Source organism: Triticum dicoccoides, chromosome 4A (genome assembly GCF_002162155.2).
Source record: "Triticum dicoccoides isolate Atlit2015 ecotype Zavitan chromosome 4A, WEW_v2.0, whole genome shotgun sequence".
NCBI classification, from domain to species: domain Eukaryota; kingdom Viridiplantae; phylum Streptophyta; class Magnoliopsida; order Poales; family Poaceae; genus Triticum; species Triticum dicoccoides.
Window position 1 is genome coordinate 340,188,443 of NC_041386.1, and position 18,074 is coordinate 340,206,516.

Consider the following 18,074-nt stretch of genomic DNA (forward strand, 5'->3'; position numbering starts at 1 on the left):
ATGATTTCTCCCGTGACCTCAAGAACAAAAGTAACTACTCACAAGTGATAAACATGCTAAAGATCAGAGGGGTATTAAATAGCATAATGGATCTGAACATATAATATTCCACCAAATAAACCATATAGTAGTCAACTACAAGATGTAATCAACACTACTAGTCACCCACAAGCACCAATCTATAGTTCCGGTACAAAGATTGAACACACGAGATGAAATAGGATTTGAGAGGAGATGGTGTTTTTGAAGATGTTGATGGCGATTGCCCTCCCCAAGATGGGAGAGTTGTTGGTGATGATGATTTCCCCCTCCGGGAGGGAGGTTCCCCCGGCGGAATCGCTCCACGGAGGGCAAAAGTGCTCTTGCCCAAGTTCCGCCTCAAGATGGCGGCGCTCTGTCCCGAAAGTCCTCTCCTTATTTTTCTAGGTCAAAATGACTTATATAACAGAAGATGGGCACTGGAGGTGGCCTTGGATGAGCACAACCCACCAGGGCGCGCCTGGGCTCCCTGGCGTGCCCAGGTGGGTTGTGCCCACCTGGTGGCCCCCCTCTGGTACTTATTGGCTCCAATATTCCTCATATATTCCATAAAAAATCTCCGTAAAGTTTCATCTTGTTTGGAGTTGTGCAGAATAGGTGGCCTGACGTCGCTTTTTCAGGTCCTGATTTCCAACTGCCGGAATTCTCCCTCTTTGTGTGTACCTTGCATATTATGAGAGAAAAGGCATTAGAATTATGCCAAAAAGCATTATTATGCATAAAAAAATCATAAATAACAGTAGGAAAACATGATGCAAAATGGATGTATCACATCACGGGGCAGGTTATGCCCACGAGGCGGGTCATTGTTGTGAGGCGGGTTACGACGAAACATGATGCAAAATGGACGTATCACATCACGGGGCAGGTTATGCCCACGGGGCGGGTCATCGTTGTGAGGCGGGTTACGACGCCGTTCGCTGCTAGAAACCGCCGGCGACTCAATGCGCCGGCTGTAACTTCGGCTTTGGCGTGGTGTTGAGTGGATTCACTCTCGACTGTACGAGTAAGCCGCCTGCTGAGCTACAGCCGTCTGGAGAAGCTCCATGACATTCTGGGTCTCTATCGCAACTTGAGACTCGCCTTCGATTGGAATAGCTGCCAACCGCGAGGCTGCGGCAATCATATTATCCAATGTGTTGGAGTAATGACCATAAGGTGTTGGAACTCTTTGAGTGGGGGTTAGGTCCAGACGAGGCGCGTCTGGCACACGGGGCTGAGCCGCCGCTCCGGTCCCAGTCGCCTCAGCCGCCCGGGTCACACCAGGCAGGTTACTCGGTCCTGCTCCGGGTGTATTAAAAAGGTTCCGCCCTTCAAACTGCGCAGGTAAGCGGCTTTAGTGCCTCCTTCGAAGGACAACATTTGACGCGTTCTGATCCAGATTTAAACGAAAGGCCTATGCCCTTATCCACTGCGTCTCGACCTCCAAGGCGGCTCGTTCCATGGCCATCCTAACATTCTCTGCTTCAAGGTCCTCTCGGGCCTTGGCCACCTCATCCCGCAACTTTGCAACCTCCGCATTATGCTGTACTTGATTCGCCAGAGTCACCTCTGTGGCCAACAGAGTCGCCAAAGCATCTAAGAGTTCAGGTAAGACTTGAGCCGGCGGACGCGCAGAGCCGCTCACCCCAGCCGTCGCAACGGCAGTTGAGCCGAACGTCATGGCCGCAGTAGTCGAGGAGTTTAACACTGGTTGCGTGCCAGCCATGAAAATAGCGGCCATGGTCGATGGCTCATAGGGGTCTGAAATACTGTCAGCATCGGAATAGCCCCCAAGCCCGCCGTCCTAAAGTTGATAGATTCACTCGGTTTCACCAGTTGAGGACTCATCACCTGAATAGATGGCCGTCTCTCCACCACACATGGATCCTTCCTCAAGATCCGCCCTATGAACAAAGCCAACGAAAAGCGCGCTTCCGGCCGGGCTGAATCCTGCGGGAAGCGCGCGCTGAGCCATCTCGATGACGTCAGTGCAGGAATCCGGCTCAGGCTCTGACTCGCCGATCTTGCCGATGAAGACATGAATTCCGCCGAAGGGGACCCGGTACTCGTACTCAATTGAGTCGGCCTCGGGGCCCCAGCCAGCATCGTCGATGTAGATCTTGCCGCGGCGACTCTTGGTCATCCGTCCCACGACGTATCCTTCAATCCCTAAGAAGTTGCCCTTCAAAAACTCGAAACCACTGTGCTCAGGCCCCACGACGGGCACCAACCGTCGTGGGTTTATCACAACAAATGTCCTAATGAAAGGACTTAGGTGTGAAGCCATCGTGGCATAGGTTAGCTTGAAGGGGTTGAACGGGATAAAAGACACAAAGGATTTACCCAGGTTCGACCCCTCACAATGAGGTAAAAGCCTACGCCCTGCTTCTAGTTGTATTGTGTGAGTTTCGATTACAAGGGAGCGAATACACTTGACCTAGTTCTCTATCGATTGTTTCTTAAGTTAACGCGCCGCTGGGTCTCGCCTTTATATACACAGGTCCATGCCCGACGGCTTACAAGATTTTGAGCCGGATCAGACAACGTGCCCGACTTGGTTTCTAGTTGCCTTGCCTTAACCGACAAGCTAACATATGGCGGTTCATACGCTTGGGTCTTGGGCCTTTCCCAGACCCGCTTCTGTGAATCGTCGTTTTCATACTTCACCTTCTTGGGCTTTCTTGGGTCTTCTTCATTTTAAGTCGCCAAAGGTGTAACCCGACCCCTCCTGGACGGGTCAGACCACGGAGTATATCCTCAACAGGACAAGTTTTTTTCGGACGGAGGGAGTACTAAACTACTAATCCTTCACCACGTATGCGTGCATAGAAAATGAGCATGGGCCGTGACACGCACCAAATCTCTCATGGGCTTTCTGTTTTTATACTCAATTTCGGTGTCACATGATTCATGGGTGTGACACCAGAATGACGGGAGCACCTAACCAGTGCTTCAGGCGCCGGCTGGCTCTACCGGTGCTCGCTAGCGACGCTTAGCGTGTCGGCCCACCAACCGATTTTGAACAAAAAATCATCAAACTGAAAAACAGTTCACCGGTTTGAAAAAAAGTTGAAAAACTTCAAAAATAGTTCACGAATGCAAAGAAGTTCATCGAATTTGACAAAAATCACTGATTTTGAAAAAAGTTCATCAATTTTGAATTTTTTTCATAAACTTTAATTTTTTTATGAAATTTTAAAAAGTTCATCGAATTTGAAAACAACTGCACAGATTTAAAAAAAGTTCATCCACTTAAAAAAAGTTCATCAAATTTGAAAAAAGTTCATCAAATTTGTTTTTTATTGATTTTGAAAAAAAAATCACCAACTTTGGAAAATGTTCATCCAATTAGAAAAACGTTCATCAATTTTGAAAAAAGTTTATCAAATTAGAAAAAACGTTCATAAAATCCAATAAACTTGTTGCATCGAATTAGAAAAAGAAAGAAAACAAGCAAAGAAAAGGAAAAGTAAAAAAAAGAATTAAAGAGATAAGAACCTGCACCACTAGCGCTTAAGGAACCGTGGCCGTGTGGGTTTAGGATTCGCCCAGAACGACAAAGGCATCGTTCGTACCTTTTTTTTAACTTCGCATACTGTTCTACTAAAAAAAAGACCATGTTACTTTTTTTTAAAAAACTTTCCTTCTATGCATCTTCAATCATGATGGTATAACAAACACCGCAAAATAATAAAAATTATATCCAAATTTATAGACCATCCAGCGACGACTACAAACACTGAAGCGTGCCGAAGGTGCACTGCCGTCATTGCCCCTCCCTCGCCGGAGTCGGTCACAATTTGTCGTAGTAGACAGTCGGGAACGCATTATGCTAAGACCCTATATGACCATTGCACCAGAACAGCAACCGCCACCAATGAAGAATAACGTAGATCGGAAGTATCCAACCTGAAGACATACGGACATAGAAGAACAACAACCAGATCCGAGCAAATCCACCGACGATAGATCCACCGGAGACACACCTTTCACACGCCCACCAACGATGCTAAACACATCACCGAAATGAGGGTTAGGCGAGGAGACCTTTATTCCATCTTTAAGAAGCCGACGCCATCTCGCCTTCCTAAGCAAAACACAAAGCCTAACAAATTTTAAAGGAACAACTAACAAAAGAGCCCTCTCGCCGGCCCTTGTCAGGATCCACCACGTCCCCATGGCCCTAGGGCCACCGGAGACGAGACAGACCTGCGGCAGAGCCGGCAAGAGGCACAAATCCTAGTTTTTTTTGTCGCTATCTCTATCTAAAGGCCATGTTACTTGCTGTTAATCAACTCTCTCTAAAAAAATATTGTTAATCAACTACGTATTATTGGTGACTGTATTTTTAAGTGTATTTTCGTGCACTTATAAGTGTTAGTGTTTTCTTTGTGTTGTCCATTATTTTTGCTGGCTTCCGATCCGTCATCAAACCATGTGTTGCTCGAAAATTCGTACTGAAACCGAACCAAAAGTAAATGGTTATTACAAAAACTGAACTGTAACGACATATAAAACCATATGAACCAAAGTATAAAAACCATATAAACCGAACCGAATCAAACCGAAAAAACCGAATGCACACCCTGAACCAATGCCCCGCGGGCCTTCGCTCCTGCGCCAACGATTGCCAAATATGACGGTCGGACGGCCAATGAGCGTTCGCTTGGAAATCGCTCTGAACGAGCAGTTTTGGAAAAAAAGGCCGCTTTTCCATTTCAGGAAAAAAAATGAAAAAAAGGAGAAAAGGGCCGCTAAACAAAACCTCACATCCCACGTTTCACCTACCCGCGCGCGCAGGACACACGCTCAACTCCCACTCCCACCCACACCTTCGATTCCCAGATCTTAGCGCATATCGTGCCCAATCCCCCCACCTGTTTCCGAAACCTAACCCCGCGATCCCAATGCGCAGGTGAGCACCGCTTTCCCTCGCCATGCCCCCTTATCGTTTCAATTTTTTGCTGAATTTTTCGGTGATCTCTCCGGTAGGGGTCCTGGCGAGGCGTCCCTCCGCCGCCGCCGCGCGCCGGCGCGGCTGTTGGTCGCCGTGGCGGCGCTCGTCACTTGCACTATCTGGCTCTGGTCCTCCTCCGCCGACCTCACCCTTGCCTCCTACAAGGCCCAGGTGCGTTCTCTGGACCGTGCTTGTTTACCGGTGTGTAGCTTAGCTGTATTGTTTGATCTGCTTGGCTATTTCTATGGCAATGGAAGCACACGATATGCTTGTGCTGTTTGCGGGCCAACTGGGGATGCAACTGCTGCATTAGTTAGACGATGTTACGGAATTTCTCCCCATTTTCTCTTCAACAGGGTATTTGTTCAAGTTACGATATGCTTGTGCTGTTTGCGGGCCAACAGGGTGAAGTCTACAAAAAACCTTAAACTCATACACCTTGTCGGAATTAAACCATGAACTCTTAATCCCTAAAATGGGCACCCTATACTTATCAATCCCGGTCAAGATAGACCCGAACCTGTTTGGTGCACCAGGAAAAGATCGATTCCGACCAGGATTAGAGGCTATTCTCAGTTTCTCACTGACATCTATGTCCTCACTGTCATATTTATCTTCATCCAACGACCACCCATGACAACGACCCATGGCTGTGTGCAGGTCCTCCAGCTCGTAGCCTTGTGCGCCCATTATGAATCATGTTCCTCACGTGCTGTGCTGCTTGGACGGCCTCGGAGACGCGGTACCCGCTGAGCTTGCCCGCCACTGGCGACGAGTGGTGACAACATGTTCGGCTACACCAGCCCGTAGTTTGCACCTGACCCATCGAGCGTCCTTTCCACGACTACGTACTGGTTGGCGGTTGCAAGTGCATGCCTTGAGTAGCAGAATCAATCACTTGAGCCGTTCTAGGCTCACGAGTACATAACAACATGTTGCAGCAGGCTCTTGCATAGCATCGTCAACTCACCGTCAGCCGGATGGACAGTGGGTGCGTCTGCAGTGCATGCTTTCGTGTGAAGACTCGGACACTGGAGACATTGCCTTGTACGCTGTGCTGTGGCCGCCATTGCCGAGCATCTTCGCGGACGCACGCAGCAGTTTGTCTCGGCTTGAACCGCTTCAGGATGAGATCCTCCAAAAAAACCATCTTTCCTCTCCACTCTTACTTATTCTCTAAGAATTATAGCGCACGCTTGCCTCCTCCCACGCTCCCCAGCCTGGCACTTGCTCCTCCCGTAGCCACTAACATTCTGTCGAATAGTTGGTGTGCATGCACTCCCCAACAGTTCACCTCGTCTCCAAGCTCACTCTGACTGCCCCTGTGGATTCCCGCGACTCTCATTCGCCATACCGCGTCATTGGATGAGCTCTAATCACATTTTGTCCCCCTATTTCTTCATCCACAGTTCGCTCTAGGCCCCTGCCCTGCGCCAGAGCACGCCAGGCCGAACGCATGCATGCCGCTCACAGTGCCGCATGGACGGCGCGAACGGCGACAAAACAAGTGCACATGTGCCCATTCTCATGCCCTTCCCATAGTTCCGCTGCCAAACCTCACCGTTCTGAACGAGCACCCCAGTTCTTGGCGAGAGAGATAAAAATTACAGGAAGAAGATGGATATGACATGCGGATCCGTGCAGTCAGTGAGAGTAGAGAGTAATCCCGGCCGGGATTGTTATTTTCCTAGCATGACAAACTAGTCTACATAGGTTTAGGGTTGAGATAGACCGGGATCAGTGAGTAGAGGGTGTCAATTTCAGGGATTTGGAAGTTGGGGTTTGATTGCGACGAGCCATATGAATTGAAGGTTCAAAACAGACTTCACTTGTTAGATGATGTTACGGAATTTCTCCCCATCTTCTCTTCAACAGGGTATTTGTTCAAGTTATTTTTCGCATTGTTTATCAGCGAGGAAATGGTGATGGTATTATGTTAATATTTTTTTATTGCTTTGGGGAAAGACCAATAGATGGTGATGGGCCATTTCTCTGAGGCTTGGGGGTCGAAGAACTCCAAGCCGCTGCAAAAGAAAAATATGTGAACGATCGTTGTTACGATGGGAGGGACCGGTGGAGGGGGATAGTGCGTTTACCAGAACTTTCATTATTTTGTGTAGTTGATCTATATGGTTGGTGACCCGCAAGAAAAAAAGATATATATGGTTGCTGCTATTAGTTTATTGTGGATTTGGATGATATAAGTGGAGGCAATGCAAATGCATTTAAATTGGTTAGAAAGAATTATTACCTTCTCTGTGGAAATCATTGGGACACTTTGATGGCTCATGAGGATGTATTTCCTAGTGGTGAACTGGATGACTTTGCATTTTAAAATATTCTATTCTAATGATAAACAATAGTATCAGAAATAAATTCTGTTTAGTGGCAATATGCCTTTTGAAATGCATCATTTTAGTTTGTGGGCTGATAAGCTGATTTTTAACTAATTGCATCATTTTAATTACAATGACAATATGTGCATTGTGTATTTGAATTCTCAATGAAATGATTTCTTATACTAACATCGATGCGATTATTCAAGGATGTTGATGTAAATAAGTTGTGGAGAACTGCAAATTCAAATGGCTGGAGAGCTTCTTCTGCACCACGATCATATTGGCCTCGTATGTTTGTGTCTCTAACCTCTCTGGAAGTTGACGGTCATATTCTTAGCAAAGGATGGTAAAAGTGGATATGCTGAAGTTAATTAATGTACCTGCAGCCCCACCAACTGAGTCTGAGACTAATGGGTACTTGCGTGTCCGATGCAATGGTGGCTTGAACCAACAACGTACCGCGGTGATTAACGAATAAGCTCTCCCTTTATCTGTAAAGAAGCATGTTTGATCACAATACTTGCTATTTTTTGAACCCGGTTCCACATTTTCCGTAACTTCCATAACAGAAAGTAAAAAAAGAAGAAGGTGAAAACAAGAAAACGGGTTCAACTCACTAGTGGGAAACCCACTGTCCAACACCATTCTTGGAGACGAACTACGGGACGAAAACCACCAGCACTAAATTGCTGGAGTTACTATGATTATATGATTGATGGTAACAAAATTAAGGTTGCTATTGTCCTGTTTTTGTAGATATGTAATGCTGTTGTTGCTGCACGAATAATGAATGCTACACTAGTGCTGCCAGAATTAGATGCAAACTCTTTTTGGCGTGACGAGAGGTATCACTTTTATCCGAAATGGCATCTCATGCAGTAACAATGTATGCATTTAGATAAAAACCTTGTGTTCTTTGTGAAAATTGTTGATTTTTGCAGAATACTTAATAAGTTATAAAACAATCATATTTCCATTGTGTTCATATTCTATAGTTGGTTTTAGTTGATTATATAATTTCAGCCTCTTCTTTTTGTGCCTGATTATGTGACATTTACATGAGAATGATTGACCCTAATATTTCCATCCAGTGAACTATCTCGGTCAACTCCCTAGTCCCTACAAGCATTTGAAGCAAGATATTTAGCACTTAGTAGATGAAATGCTGTACAGTAGAATAGTTCCAGAGTTCTGAAAAGTGCCTATAAATTTATGCATGCAATGCCACAACACGTGTGTATATTGGGCGGGATATAAGAAGTTTTTTTTCCATTCTGAACAAATTAAAATTTAGTTCAGTTCCTTTATATAGAATTTCATGAATAAATGACCGGTCCATGGTTACACCAGTATCCTACTTGAAAATATTCTCAAATTATGTGTTTATTGTGTAGTTGCAAATCATTGTTCCTTTTGTAGATTATTGCATCGTTTATATTGTCGATAATAGGCAATGAAAAGTTTGGCGGCGGACTCGATAGTATTAATGTAACAGAAAGTATGATGCAATTGAAAATTATCCAGCAAATAATTTGAAACCCATAAGATATTGAAACCAAGTCATTGTTCTGGCACATGGATAGCTAACTTTCACGCACCCCTGTCCATGGCTAAACCTTTGGTGATATTCTAGTCCTTTAGATCTCCGATCTCTCTTTAGGGACCCCTTCCATGTCAAGTTTGGTCTACCCCGATCTCTCAGGACATTATCAGCACGCCTTAACCATCCGCTATGCACTGGCGCTTCCGGAGGCCTGTGCTATATATGCCCAAACCATATCAGGCACGGTGCCACCCCAACTCTATCAAGTATATCATCATTTTGAACCCGAATCTTCTTGTGTGGCCACATATCCATCTTAACATGCGCATCTCTGCTACACCTAGCTGTTGGACATGCCGCCTTTTAGTTGGCCACTATTCAACGCCAGACAACCATCGCAGGTCGAACCGCCATCCTATAGAACCTGCCTTTTAGCTTTTGTGGCTCTCTCTCATCACAGAGAACTCAAGAAGCTTGGCGACACTTCATCCATCCAACTTTTATTTGATGGCTCACATCTTCATCGATATCACCATCCTTATGCAACATTGACCCCAAATATCGAAATGTGTCCTTTCGAGGTACCATCTGCTCGTTAAGGCTAACTTCCTCCTGCTCGTGCCTACTAGAACTGAAATCGCACCCCATGTAGTCAATTTTACGTCTACTAAGCCTACAACTTTGCGATTTTGAAGTCTGTCTCCACATCTCTAACTTTCCGTTAACCCCCGTTCGACCATTTCCGACTAGCACCACATCATCCGCAAAGAGCATTACACCATGGGATATCTCCTGATATTATCCCTTGTGACCTAATCCATCACCAAAGCAAAAAGATAAGGGCTTAAAAAGTTGACCCTTGGTGCAGTCCTATTCTAATTGAAAGTCATCGGTGTCCCCATCACTTGTTCAAACACTTGTCACAACATTATCGTACATGTACTTGATGAGGGTAATGTACTTTGTTGGGACTTTGTGTTTCTCCAAGGCCCACCATATGACATTCTGCAGTATCTTATCGAGGCCTTCTCCAAGCCAATGAACACCATATGCAAATCCTTCTTTTGCTCCTTGTATCTCTCCATAAGTTGTCGAACCAAGAAAATGGCTTCCAGGATTGACCTCCTAGGCATGAAACCATACTGTTTTTCTGGTCACGTTTGTCAATCTTCTTAAGCAATGCTCCATGGTAATTAGTACAACTTTGAACACCCTAGTAGGAGCTAGGGCCCTACCAGGTCTTGGTCGGAGGTTGTACGGGAAGGAGGGAGGCGGGCGCGGACGTGAGCACGGCCGCCGGCGCGAGGGCGCCGTGTCGCGCGGAGGAGGCGGCGGCGATGAGAGCGGGCGGCTAGGGTTAGGGTTCCGGCTCCTTCGGGGAGCCGAGCAATAGAATATGTCTTATTGCTTAATTCCAAAAGGGTGTCTTACAACTGTTTATATAATCTTGATGCTAATAAAAATAAAATAACTTGGGCTAAGCCCCTAACTAGACGCGCCCATTGGGCCTCCTCCGGCTATAAGTGATGCCGGTCATAACATCTCTCCCCGCCTGCGCAAACAGCTCGTCCTCGAGCTGGAAGTCTGGAAAATGTTGACGGAACTCCTCGAGCTTCTCCCAAGTGGCATCCTCCTCCGGAAGGCCGTGTCACTGGATCAGCAAATGCCATACTCCACGACGCTGCTGGACCTGCAACACCTTCGCCGGTCCTGGAAGAAGGCGCCCGTCGAAGGTCGGAGGTAGTACTGGCGTGGCCGCCGCTGGGTCTCCACGGAAGGGCTTCAGCAACCCCACATGAAACACGTCATGGATGCGGGCACCGGTCGAAAGCTGCAAGCAGTAGCCCACCTTGCCTATGCGCTCTACCACAGGAAACGGGCCCGCGTAGCGAGGGCCCAGCTTGCGCTTAGCGCGCGGGTCCAGGGATTGCATGGAGCGGTGAAGGAGGCGCAGCCACACCCAATCGCCCATCGCAAACTCCGCCTCGCGGTGATGGTCGTCGTAGTACCGCTTGGACAACTGCTGGGCTTGGAGAAGGCGTTAGCGCACCTCCGCTAGCATCTCGTCCCGGCTGCGAAGGTCGCCCACCGCCTCCGTCCTAGCTGTCTCAGGGTCAACTGGCAGGATGGGCGGTGGCGGTCGGCCATAGACCACCTTGAATGGCGTGGCGCGCAGGGCGGAGTGGTAAGAGGTGTTGTAGCAGTACTCCGCCCACGCGAGCCAGTCCACCCAAGCACAGGGACGATCACCTGTAAAACAATGCAAATACATGGCAATCACCTTGTTGACCACCTTGGATTGGCCGTCCGTCTGAGGATGGAAGGCCGTACTCAGGCGGAGCTTCACGCCTACCATCCGGAAGAGATCGCGCCAGACATGCCCCGTGAACACCGGGTCCCGGTCGCTGACGATTGAAGAGGGAAACCCGTGTAGGCGGACGATGCCGTCAAAGAATGCACGAGCCACGGAAGCGGCGGTGTAGGGATGGTCGAGCGCGATGAAGTGTGCGTACTTGGAGAAGCGGTCGACCACCGTGAGGATGACGGACTTGCCGCCCACCTTAGGGAGGCCCTCGATGAAGTCCATGGAGATATCGGCCCAGACTTGAGAGGGCACCTCCAGGGGCTGTAGCAGCCCAGCTGGGTGCAGTGTCTCCGTCTTGTTACGCTGGCACGTAACACAAGACCGCACCCAGTCTCGGACCAGGGCTTGATCGTCGGGGAGGTAGAAATCGGCGAGGAGACGGTGAAGGGTCTTCTGCACACCCTTGTGGCCGGCCGAGTGTGCTTGCAGCAGAACCTGGTGACGGAGGTCGTCGTGATCCGGCACGAAGAGGCGGCGCCCATGCAGGAGTAAGCCATCTGCCAAACGCCACGACTCCTCCAGGTCGCCGGCATCGAGGCGCTCCCGAATGAGCTGAGCATCCGGCGCGTCTGCGGTTGCCCTGCTGATGTCGTTAATGCGGGCGAAGGAAGGCCCCGAGCGGATGCAGAGAGCCGCTCCGTCGGCGTCGCTGGCGTCCGTGTCGTGGTCGGCGTCGCGGTGGGACAGGGCGTCGGCCATAGTGTTCAGACGGCCCGGACGATACTCGACGGTGAAGTCGAAGCCAAAGAGCTTGCTGATCCACTGGTGCTGCGACAGGGTAGATAGCCTATGGTCCAATAAGAACTTGAGGCTGTAGTGATCCGTGCGAATACGGAACGGCCGCCCCCAAAGATATGGCCGCTAGTGGCGCACGACCTGCACCAAGCCAATGAGCTCCCGCTCATAGGCCGCGAGCTTATGATAGCGCGCGGCGAAGGGCCTGCTGAAGAACGCAAGCGGCCTGTCGCCCTGATGAAGGACGGCGCCGAAACCCCACACCAAAGGCGTCGCAGTCCACCATGAACGGCCGGTCAAAGTCGGGCATCTGGAGGACGGGACCCGTCGTGAGGGCCCTCTTGAGAGCCTCGAACGCCTTAGTGGCCTCCGCATCCCAGGCGAACGTGTCGCGTCGCAACAGGCGCGTCAGCGGGGATGCGATGAGGCCGAACTCTCGGATAAATTTCTGATAGTACCCTGCGAGGCCCAGGAAGCCGCGGATAGCCCGTGGTGAGTGCGGCGTCGGCCAGGCTGCGACAGCTGCCACCTTATCGGCGTCCATAGCAACACCCTTGGCCGAGATGACGTGGCCGAGGTAGGCGATTGAAGGCGTGCCGAACGAGCACTTTGAGCGCTTAAGATGAAGATGGTGCGCTTGAAGCTCGTTGAAGACGATGGCAACGTGCTAAAGGTGCTCCGCCCACGAGGCGCTGTAGATAAGAATGTCATCAAAGAAAACAAGCACAGACCGACGCAAGTAGGGGTGGAGGACGTCGTTCATCAAGGCCTGAAAGGTCGCCGGGGCGTTGGAGAGGCCAAAAGGCATCACCAAGAACTCGAAGTGGCCGTGATGAGTCCGAAACGCCGTCTTCGCGACATCGTCCGGGTGCATCCGCACCTGGTGGGTAGCCCGAACGGAGGTCGAGCTTGGTGAAGAAGCGCTCCCCATGTAGCTTGTGGACGATTGGAATAGGAAATTTGTCCTTGAGCGTCTGGGCGTTAAGGGCACGGTAGTCGATGCAGAAGCGCCACGTGTCGTCCGACTTGCGGACGAGGAGGACCGACGCTGAAAACGGGGAAGTAGAGATCCGGATGATGCCCAAGGCGAGCATTAGCGCACACTGCCGCTTCGGCTCGTCCTTCTGCAGCTGGGGGTAGCGGTAGGGGCGCACCGCAACCGGCGCCGTGCCCGGCAGGAGATGAATTTGGTGGCCATACACTCGGGCTGGCGGAAGGCCCTGAGGCTCATCGAAAATGTCGCGGTGCTGCTGCAGAAGATGATCCAACAGAGGGTGCTCGGGCCCTGCAGCAGTCGCGGCCAGCTGCAGCTGCGGCGTCGCTGGTGAGGCGCCACCCACGACCTCCCACCGGACGTGGTGACCTAGGCGCCAGAAGGTCATCGTTAGGGCGTCGAAGTCCCAGAGGATGGGACTAAGGGTCCTCAAGAAGTCGACGCCGAGGATGAAGTCGAAGCAGCCCAAGTTGATGCTGGCGCACGTGATGGTGAAGTGCTCGTCGCCGATGGTGATGGGCACGTTTCGCGCCAGCCCATGGCACGAGAGACGGTTGCCGTTAGCCACGGTGACCTGGAGTTGCTCCCCGCCCGTCGGCTGGAGCGCTAAGCGGCGCATGGTCGCCTCGGGCAGAAAGTTATGCGTGGAGCCCGTATCCAGGAGGGCCACCGGACGCTCACCATGGATCATCACCGGCAAGAGCATAGTCCGCTCGTCTCGGATGTCTGCGAGCGCATGGAGGGAGACCACGAGAGCCATCGCTGGAGCGGGCGCCGGTGCGACCTCCGCAGCAACTGGGGCGGGCAAGTCGCTGAGCCTGTCGACGACTGTGTCCTCCTCGACGTAGTCGGCCGCCTCCAAGTAGAAGAGGCGCGGGCATACGTGGCCCGACACGTAGGGCTCGTCGCAGTTATATCAAAGCCCCTGGCGACGTCGCTCGAGCTGCTCGGCCGGGGTGAGCCAGCGGAAGGGCCGCGTCGCGGCCGGAGTGGTAGTCGCCGGAGCGGCTGGGGGTGGGCGGCCCGGCACAGGTCGTGTCGGGGCTGGCCTGGCTGGCTGTCGGGCGCCCCGACACGGTGACGCCTGTTGCGAGGCCTGCGCGCGATGCTCGAAGGTGCAGGCATAGTACATGGCCGTCTGGAGGTCCTGGGGTCCCCGAAGCTCCACGTCCACGCGGATATGATCCGGCAGACCGCCGACGAAGAGCTCGGCCCGCTGGCGAGCCGTCACGCCGGGCGCGTGGCACGCCAGGGCCTGGAAGCGGTCGGCGAAGTCCTGCACCGTGGAGGTGAAGGGGAGGTGGCCTAGCTCCGCCAGCCGGCTCCCGCGTATCGGCGGCCCGAAGCGAAGGAAGCAGAGCTCGCGAAAGCGCTCTCATGGGGGCATGCCGCCCTCGTCCTGCTCGAGGGCGTAATACCACGTCTGTGCGGCGCCTCGAAGGTGATATGAGGCGAGCCAGGTGCGGTCCGACGCGAGCGTGCGTTGCCCTCGGAAGAACTGCTCACACTGATTAAGCCAGTTGAGGGGATCCTCGGTGCCGTTGTAGGTGGCGAAGTCTAGCTTGGCGAAACGCGGCGGTGTATGAGTATGACCGTCGTGGGAGTATGGCTCGTCGGTGCGAAGCAGCGACGGGGCAGTGCCAGGTCGGTGGAAACAACCCCCCTGGGATGGCGGCCCGTCGAGGCCAGCGTAGGGACCCGCGGCGCTGGAGGACCCGTCGTACTGCAGGTTGGGCGCCGACTGCGAGTGGACGTGCGGCGGTTTCGAGGCCATCGTGTAGACCGGCTGCGGCGACGACCCGGCCAACCAGGACGGTAGCGGTGACGGCGAGGGTGGGAACCGGACCTGGTGGATCGGCACTCCCGCCGACGCGGTCGGAGCCGGCCCGGAGCTAATCGGCGGTGGCGTCGGCAGTTGCAGCGGGGCGACGGGGGCCGCCAGGGGCTGCGATGGCCATGGCAACCTGGGCGGGGTGGTGGGTGGCGGCGGCAGCTGCAGCTGTGGCGGCCCAGTGAGTGCGGCGGAGGCCGCTGGGTGCGGCGGCTGCCACGGCAGCAGCAGCGGCCCGGTGACGGCGGCCCGTAGGGGCCGGCCAAGTAGAGGCGGATCTCCTGGACCGCGGCGGCGAGATCGCGGAGCGCCCCGATGACTTCCTCCGGGGTGAAGACGGTGGGAGCCGGTACGGTGGAGGTAACCGGCATTGGCAAGGGAGGGGCGCTGGCCGTGGTGGCCATCGGGGAGGTGGTGGCGGTCGGCAGCGGCAGGGTTAGAGTGGGCGGTGGCGAAGACATGACCGAACCTAAGCCTACCTGATACCAAATTGGTAGGAGCTAGTGCCCTACCGGGTCTTGGCCGGAGGTTGTACGGGAAGGAGGGAGGCGGGCGCGGACATGAGCGCGGCCGCCGGCGCGAGGGCGCCCTGTCGCGCGGAGAAGGCGGCGGCGGCGATGAGAGCGGGCGGCTAGGGTTAGGGTTCCGGCTCCTTCGGGGAACCGGGCAATAGAATATGTCTTATTGCTTAATCCCAAAAGGGTGTCTTAGAACTGTTTATATAATCTCGATGCTAATAAAAATAAAATAAATTGGGCTAAGCCCCTAACTAGACGCGCCCATTGGGCTTCCTCCGGCTATAAATGACGCCGGTCATAACACACCCAATTCAAAATTATCCATTCACTAGTATAGTATATAAAACTAAATTAAATCAAGAATCAAAGTTCACGCACGAACGTGTTAGTATGAATCCAAGTGATGAGGAACAATAGATGAGAGAAAAGAAGAAAGAAAACACACGCCAGATCTGTTTGGCTACTTCTAGATACTTCCACTCTAGTGTAGTATTTCTTTTCTCTTCTTTACCCTACCTGTTGTTTCTATAGTTCTCTAGTTATAAATAGCTGTGAGTAGAATGGTGAATCCTAAATAATGTTTTTCTAGAGTGTTCCAGCTATAAGTAGAAGTATGTGAAGGCTTCCCAAAGCCCTATAAATAGAGGTCCTGACTTCTACTTTGTAACCCAGACTAGGTACCCACTACTTATAATAGAACTTGTTTTTCTTATCTAAGATCTTGGAGTAGATCTTGTGCTCTAGGAGTTCTGGATTGAACTCTTGCTGCCATATCGGCCTACATTCGCCTCTAGAGCGATATCTAGCGCAACATGTTGAAGTTGTTTCTTCAACACTTGTGCTGCACACATTGTAGCAGCAAGGTTGTGTTGCTCTACACAACCTTTGTGCTGCTTCAGGTGGCATCATAGCCTTGTTGACGCATACTTGTTCTTGCGGTCCTCTTCGAGAGCAAGCTTCAGGAAGCAATGGAGCAATTGGAGAAGAGGATGGATGCTGCAGAACAACAAATCAATGAGCTGCATGAAGATCTTAATCGGAGATTTGACCAGCTGGTTGAGATGATAAGAAAGGGTGCCCCCCCTCCTGCTACCAATGAAGGAGATTCATCTAAAGAAGAAGAAGATGCTCATCAAAGAAGAAGGAGAGGTAGTCTTGGAGCAAGACCACCACAACAACATGCTGTTCAACATGCTTCAAGAAGGCCAATTTATGTTGAAGCTTCTGAAGGTGAAGAATATGATGATGCCCTTGAAGAACCAGATCTCTACGCATATCGGAGAGTACCCAACCCTACATATCCAAGAGATGCATACAAGGTGAAAGTTGAGATCCCAACTTCTAATGGAAATGTTGATATTGAAGGATCCCTAGATTGGTTATAGGAAGTGGAGACTTACTTTGAGGTCATGGAGGTTCCGGAAGATGTAGAGTTCCTTTGGTCGCATAAAAGCTGAAAGGAGGAGCCGGTGCATATGGTGGCATCGCGTTCAAGAAGAGCACAGGCTGAGAGGAGAACCTCATGTGAGAACTTGGCGGCAAATGAAAAGTCTCTTGAAAGGGAGATTTTTGCCCGCTGATTATGACCAGATCCTATTTATCCAATTTCAAAATTGTGCTCAAGGAAATAGGACTGTTTCAGATTACACGGAGGAGTTTCTAAGGCTACAAGTGAGGTGCAACCTTGCTGAAACTGAAGATCAACAAGTTGGAAGGTACATCAATGGTCTCAACGATGCTATTCAAGATCGATTGATGATGCAACAAATCTGGTCCATTGATCAAGCACAAGCACTAGCCTTAAAGGTCGAGAGGTTTGTGAGGACAAGAAAGGCAACTAAGGCTCCATATCCTCATGTCGAAGGCTCGTCTAGGAGTAAGCCTAATAGAGTGGAAGAAAAGACCGCCCCACCAAAGGCAAAACAACCCATCCAGAAGCAAACTAGAGGCAAGGGTAAGTCCAATGAAGGCCCAAAATGCTATAAATGTGGTGAAGAGGGACACATATCCAGCGGTTGCCCACTAAGGAAATTTGTTAACACAACTATCCATGATGGTGAAGGCAATGAGGGAGAATACAAATCTGAAGATGTGAAGGGACAAGAGGTTTGTCAAGAAGAAGGTGAAGAGGTGGCATGTGTGATTCAACGTCTCCTATGTTCCACACCACAACCTGACGACACAGAACAGAAGGAAATATTTGAGAGCAAATGCACTATGAATGGCAAGGTATGCAGATTAGTAACTGACAGTTGCAGCTGTGAGAATCTTATCTCCCAGAAGTTGGTGAACCATTTAAAACTTGAAACCCATGATCATCCAAATCCCTACACTATTGGATGGATCAAGAAAGGAGTGAATATGACTATCACCAAACAATGCAACCTGCCACTTTCTTTGGGCAAGCATTATCGCTCAAATGTGTTGTATGACGTAGTTGATGTGGACGCCAGCCATGTTCTTCTTGGGAGACATTGGCAATTTATGTGGATACTACACATAAGGGCAGGAAACATTCTTACTCTTTCTTTTGGAACAAGAGAAAGATCATTATTCTACCAAATAAAACTGATGGTAATATCTCTAAGGAGGAGGGGAAAAGTATGTTAACTATCTCCCGCACCTCTAATGAGTTTATGGAAGACTTGAAGGAGGCAGATTTGTGTGCTGCACTTATAGTAAAAGAAGAAGAGCACCCGGTTGTTGAAATTCCAACAAAGGTACGTGGCTTATTAGCAGAATTTTATAACATACTTGGAGAGCCACAAGGC

At 50.7% G+C, this 18,074-nt stretch overlaps 1 protein-coding gene across 1 annotated transcript in view; it reads left to right on the forward strand.

Annotated features, from left to right (window-relative positions):
- The first annotated feature begins 4,801 nt into the window (after positions 1-4,801).
- LOC119285890 (O-fucosyltransferase 1-like) overlaps positions 4,802-18,074 on the forward strand; it is a 34,282-nt gene continuing 21,009 nt past the window's right edge. Inside the window, exons 1-5 of the mRNA XM_037565217.1 lie at positions 4,802-4,936; positions 5,014-5,149; positions 7,524-7,605; positions 7,704-7,780; positions 8,074-8,162. Coding sequence (XP_037421114.1) covers positions 4,929-4,936; positions 5,014-5,149; positions 7,524-7,605; positions 7,704-7,780; positions 8,074-8,162 — 392 coding nt within the window. The 5' untranslated portion in view covers positions 4,802-4,928. The remainder of the gene's footprint in view (positions 4,937-5,013; positions 5,150-7,523; positions 7,606-7,703; positions 7,781-8,073; positions 8,163-18,074) is intronic.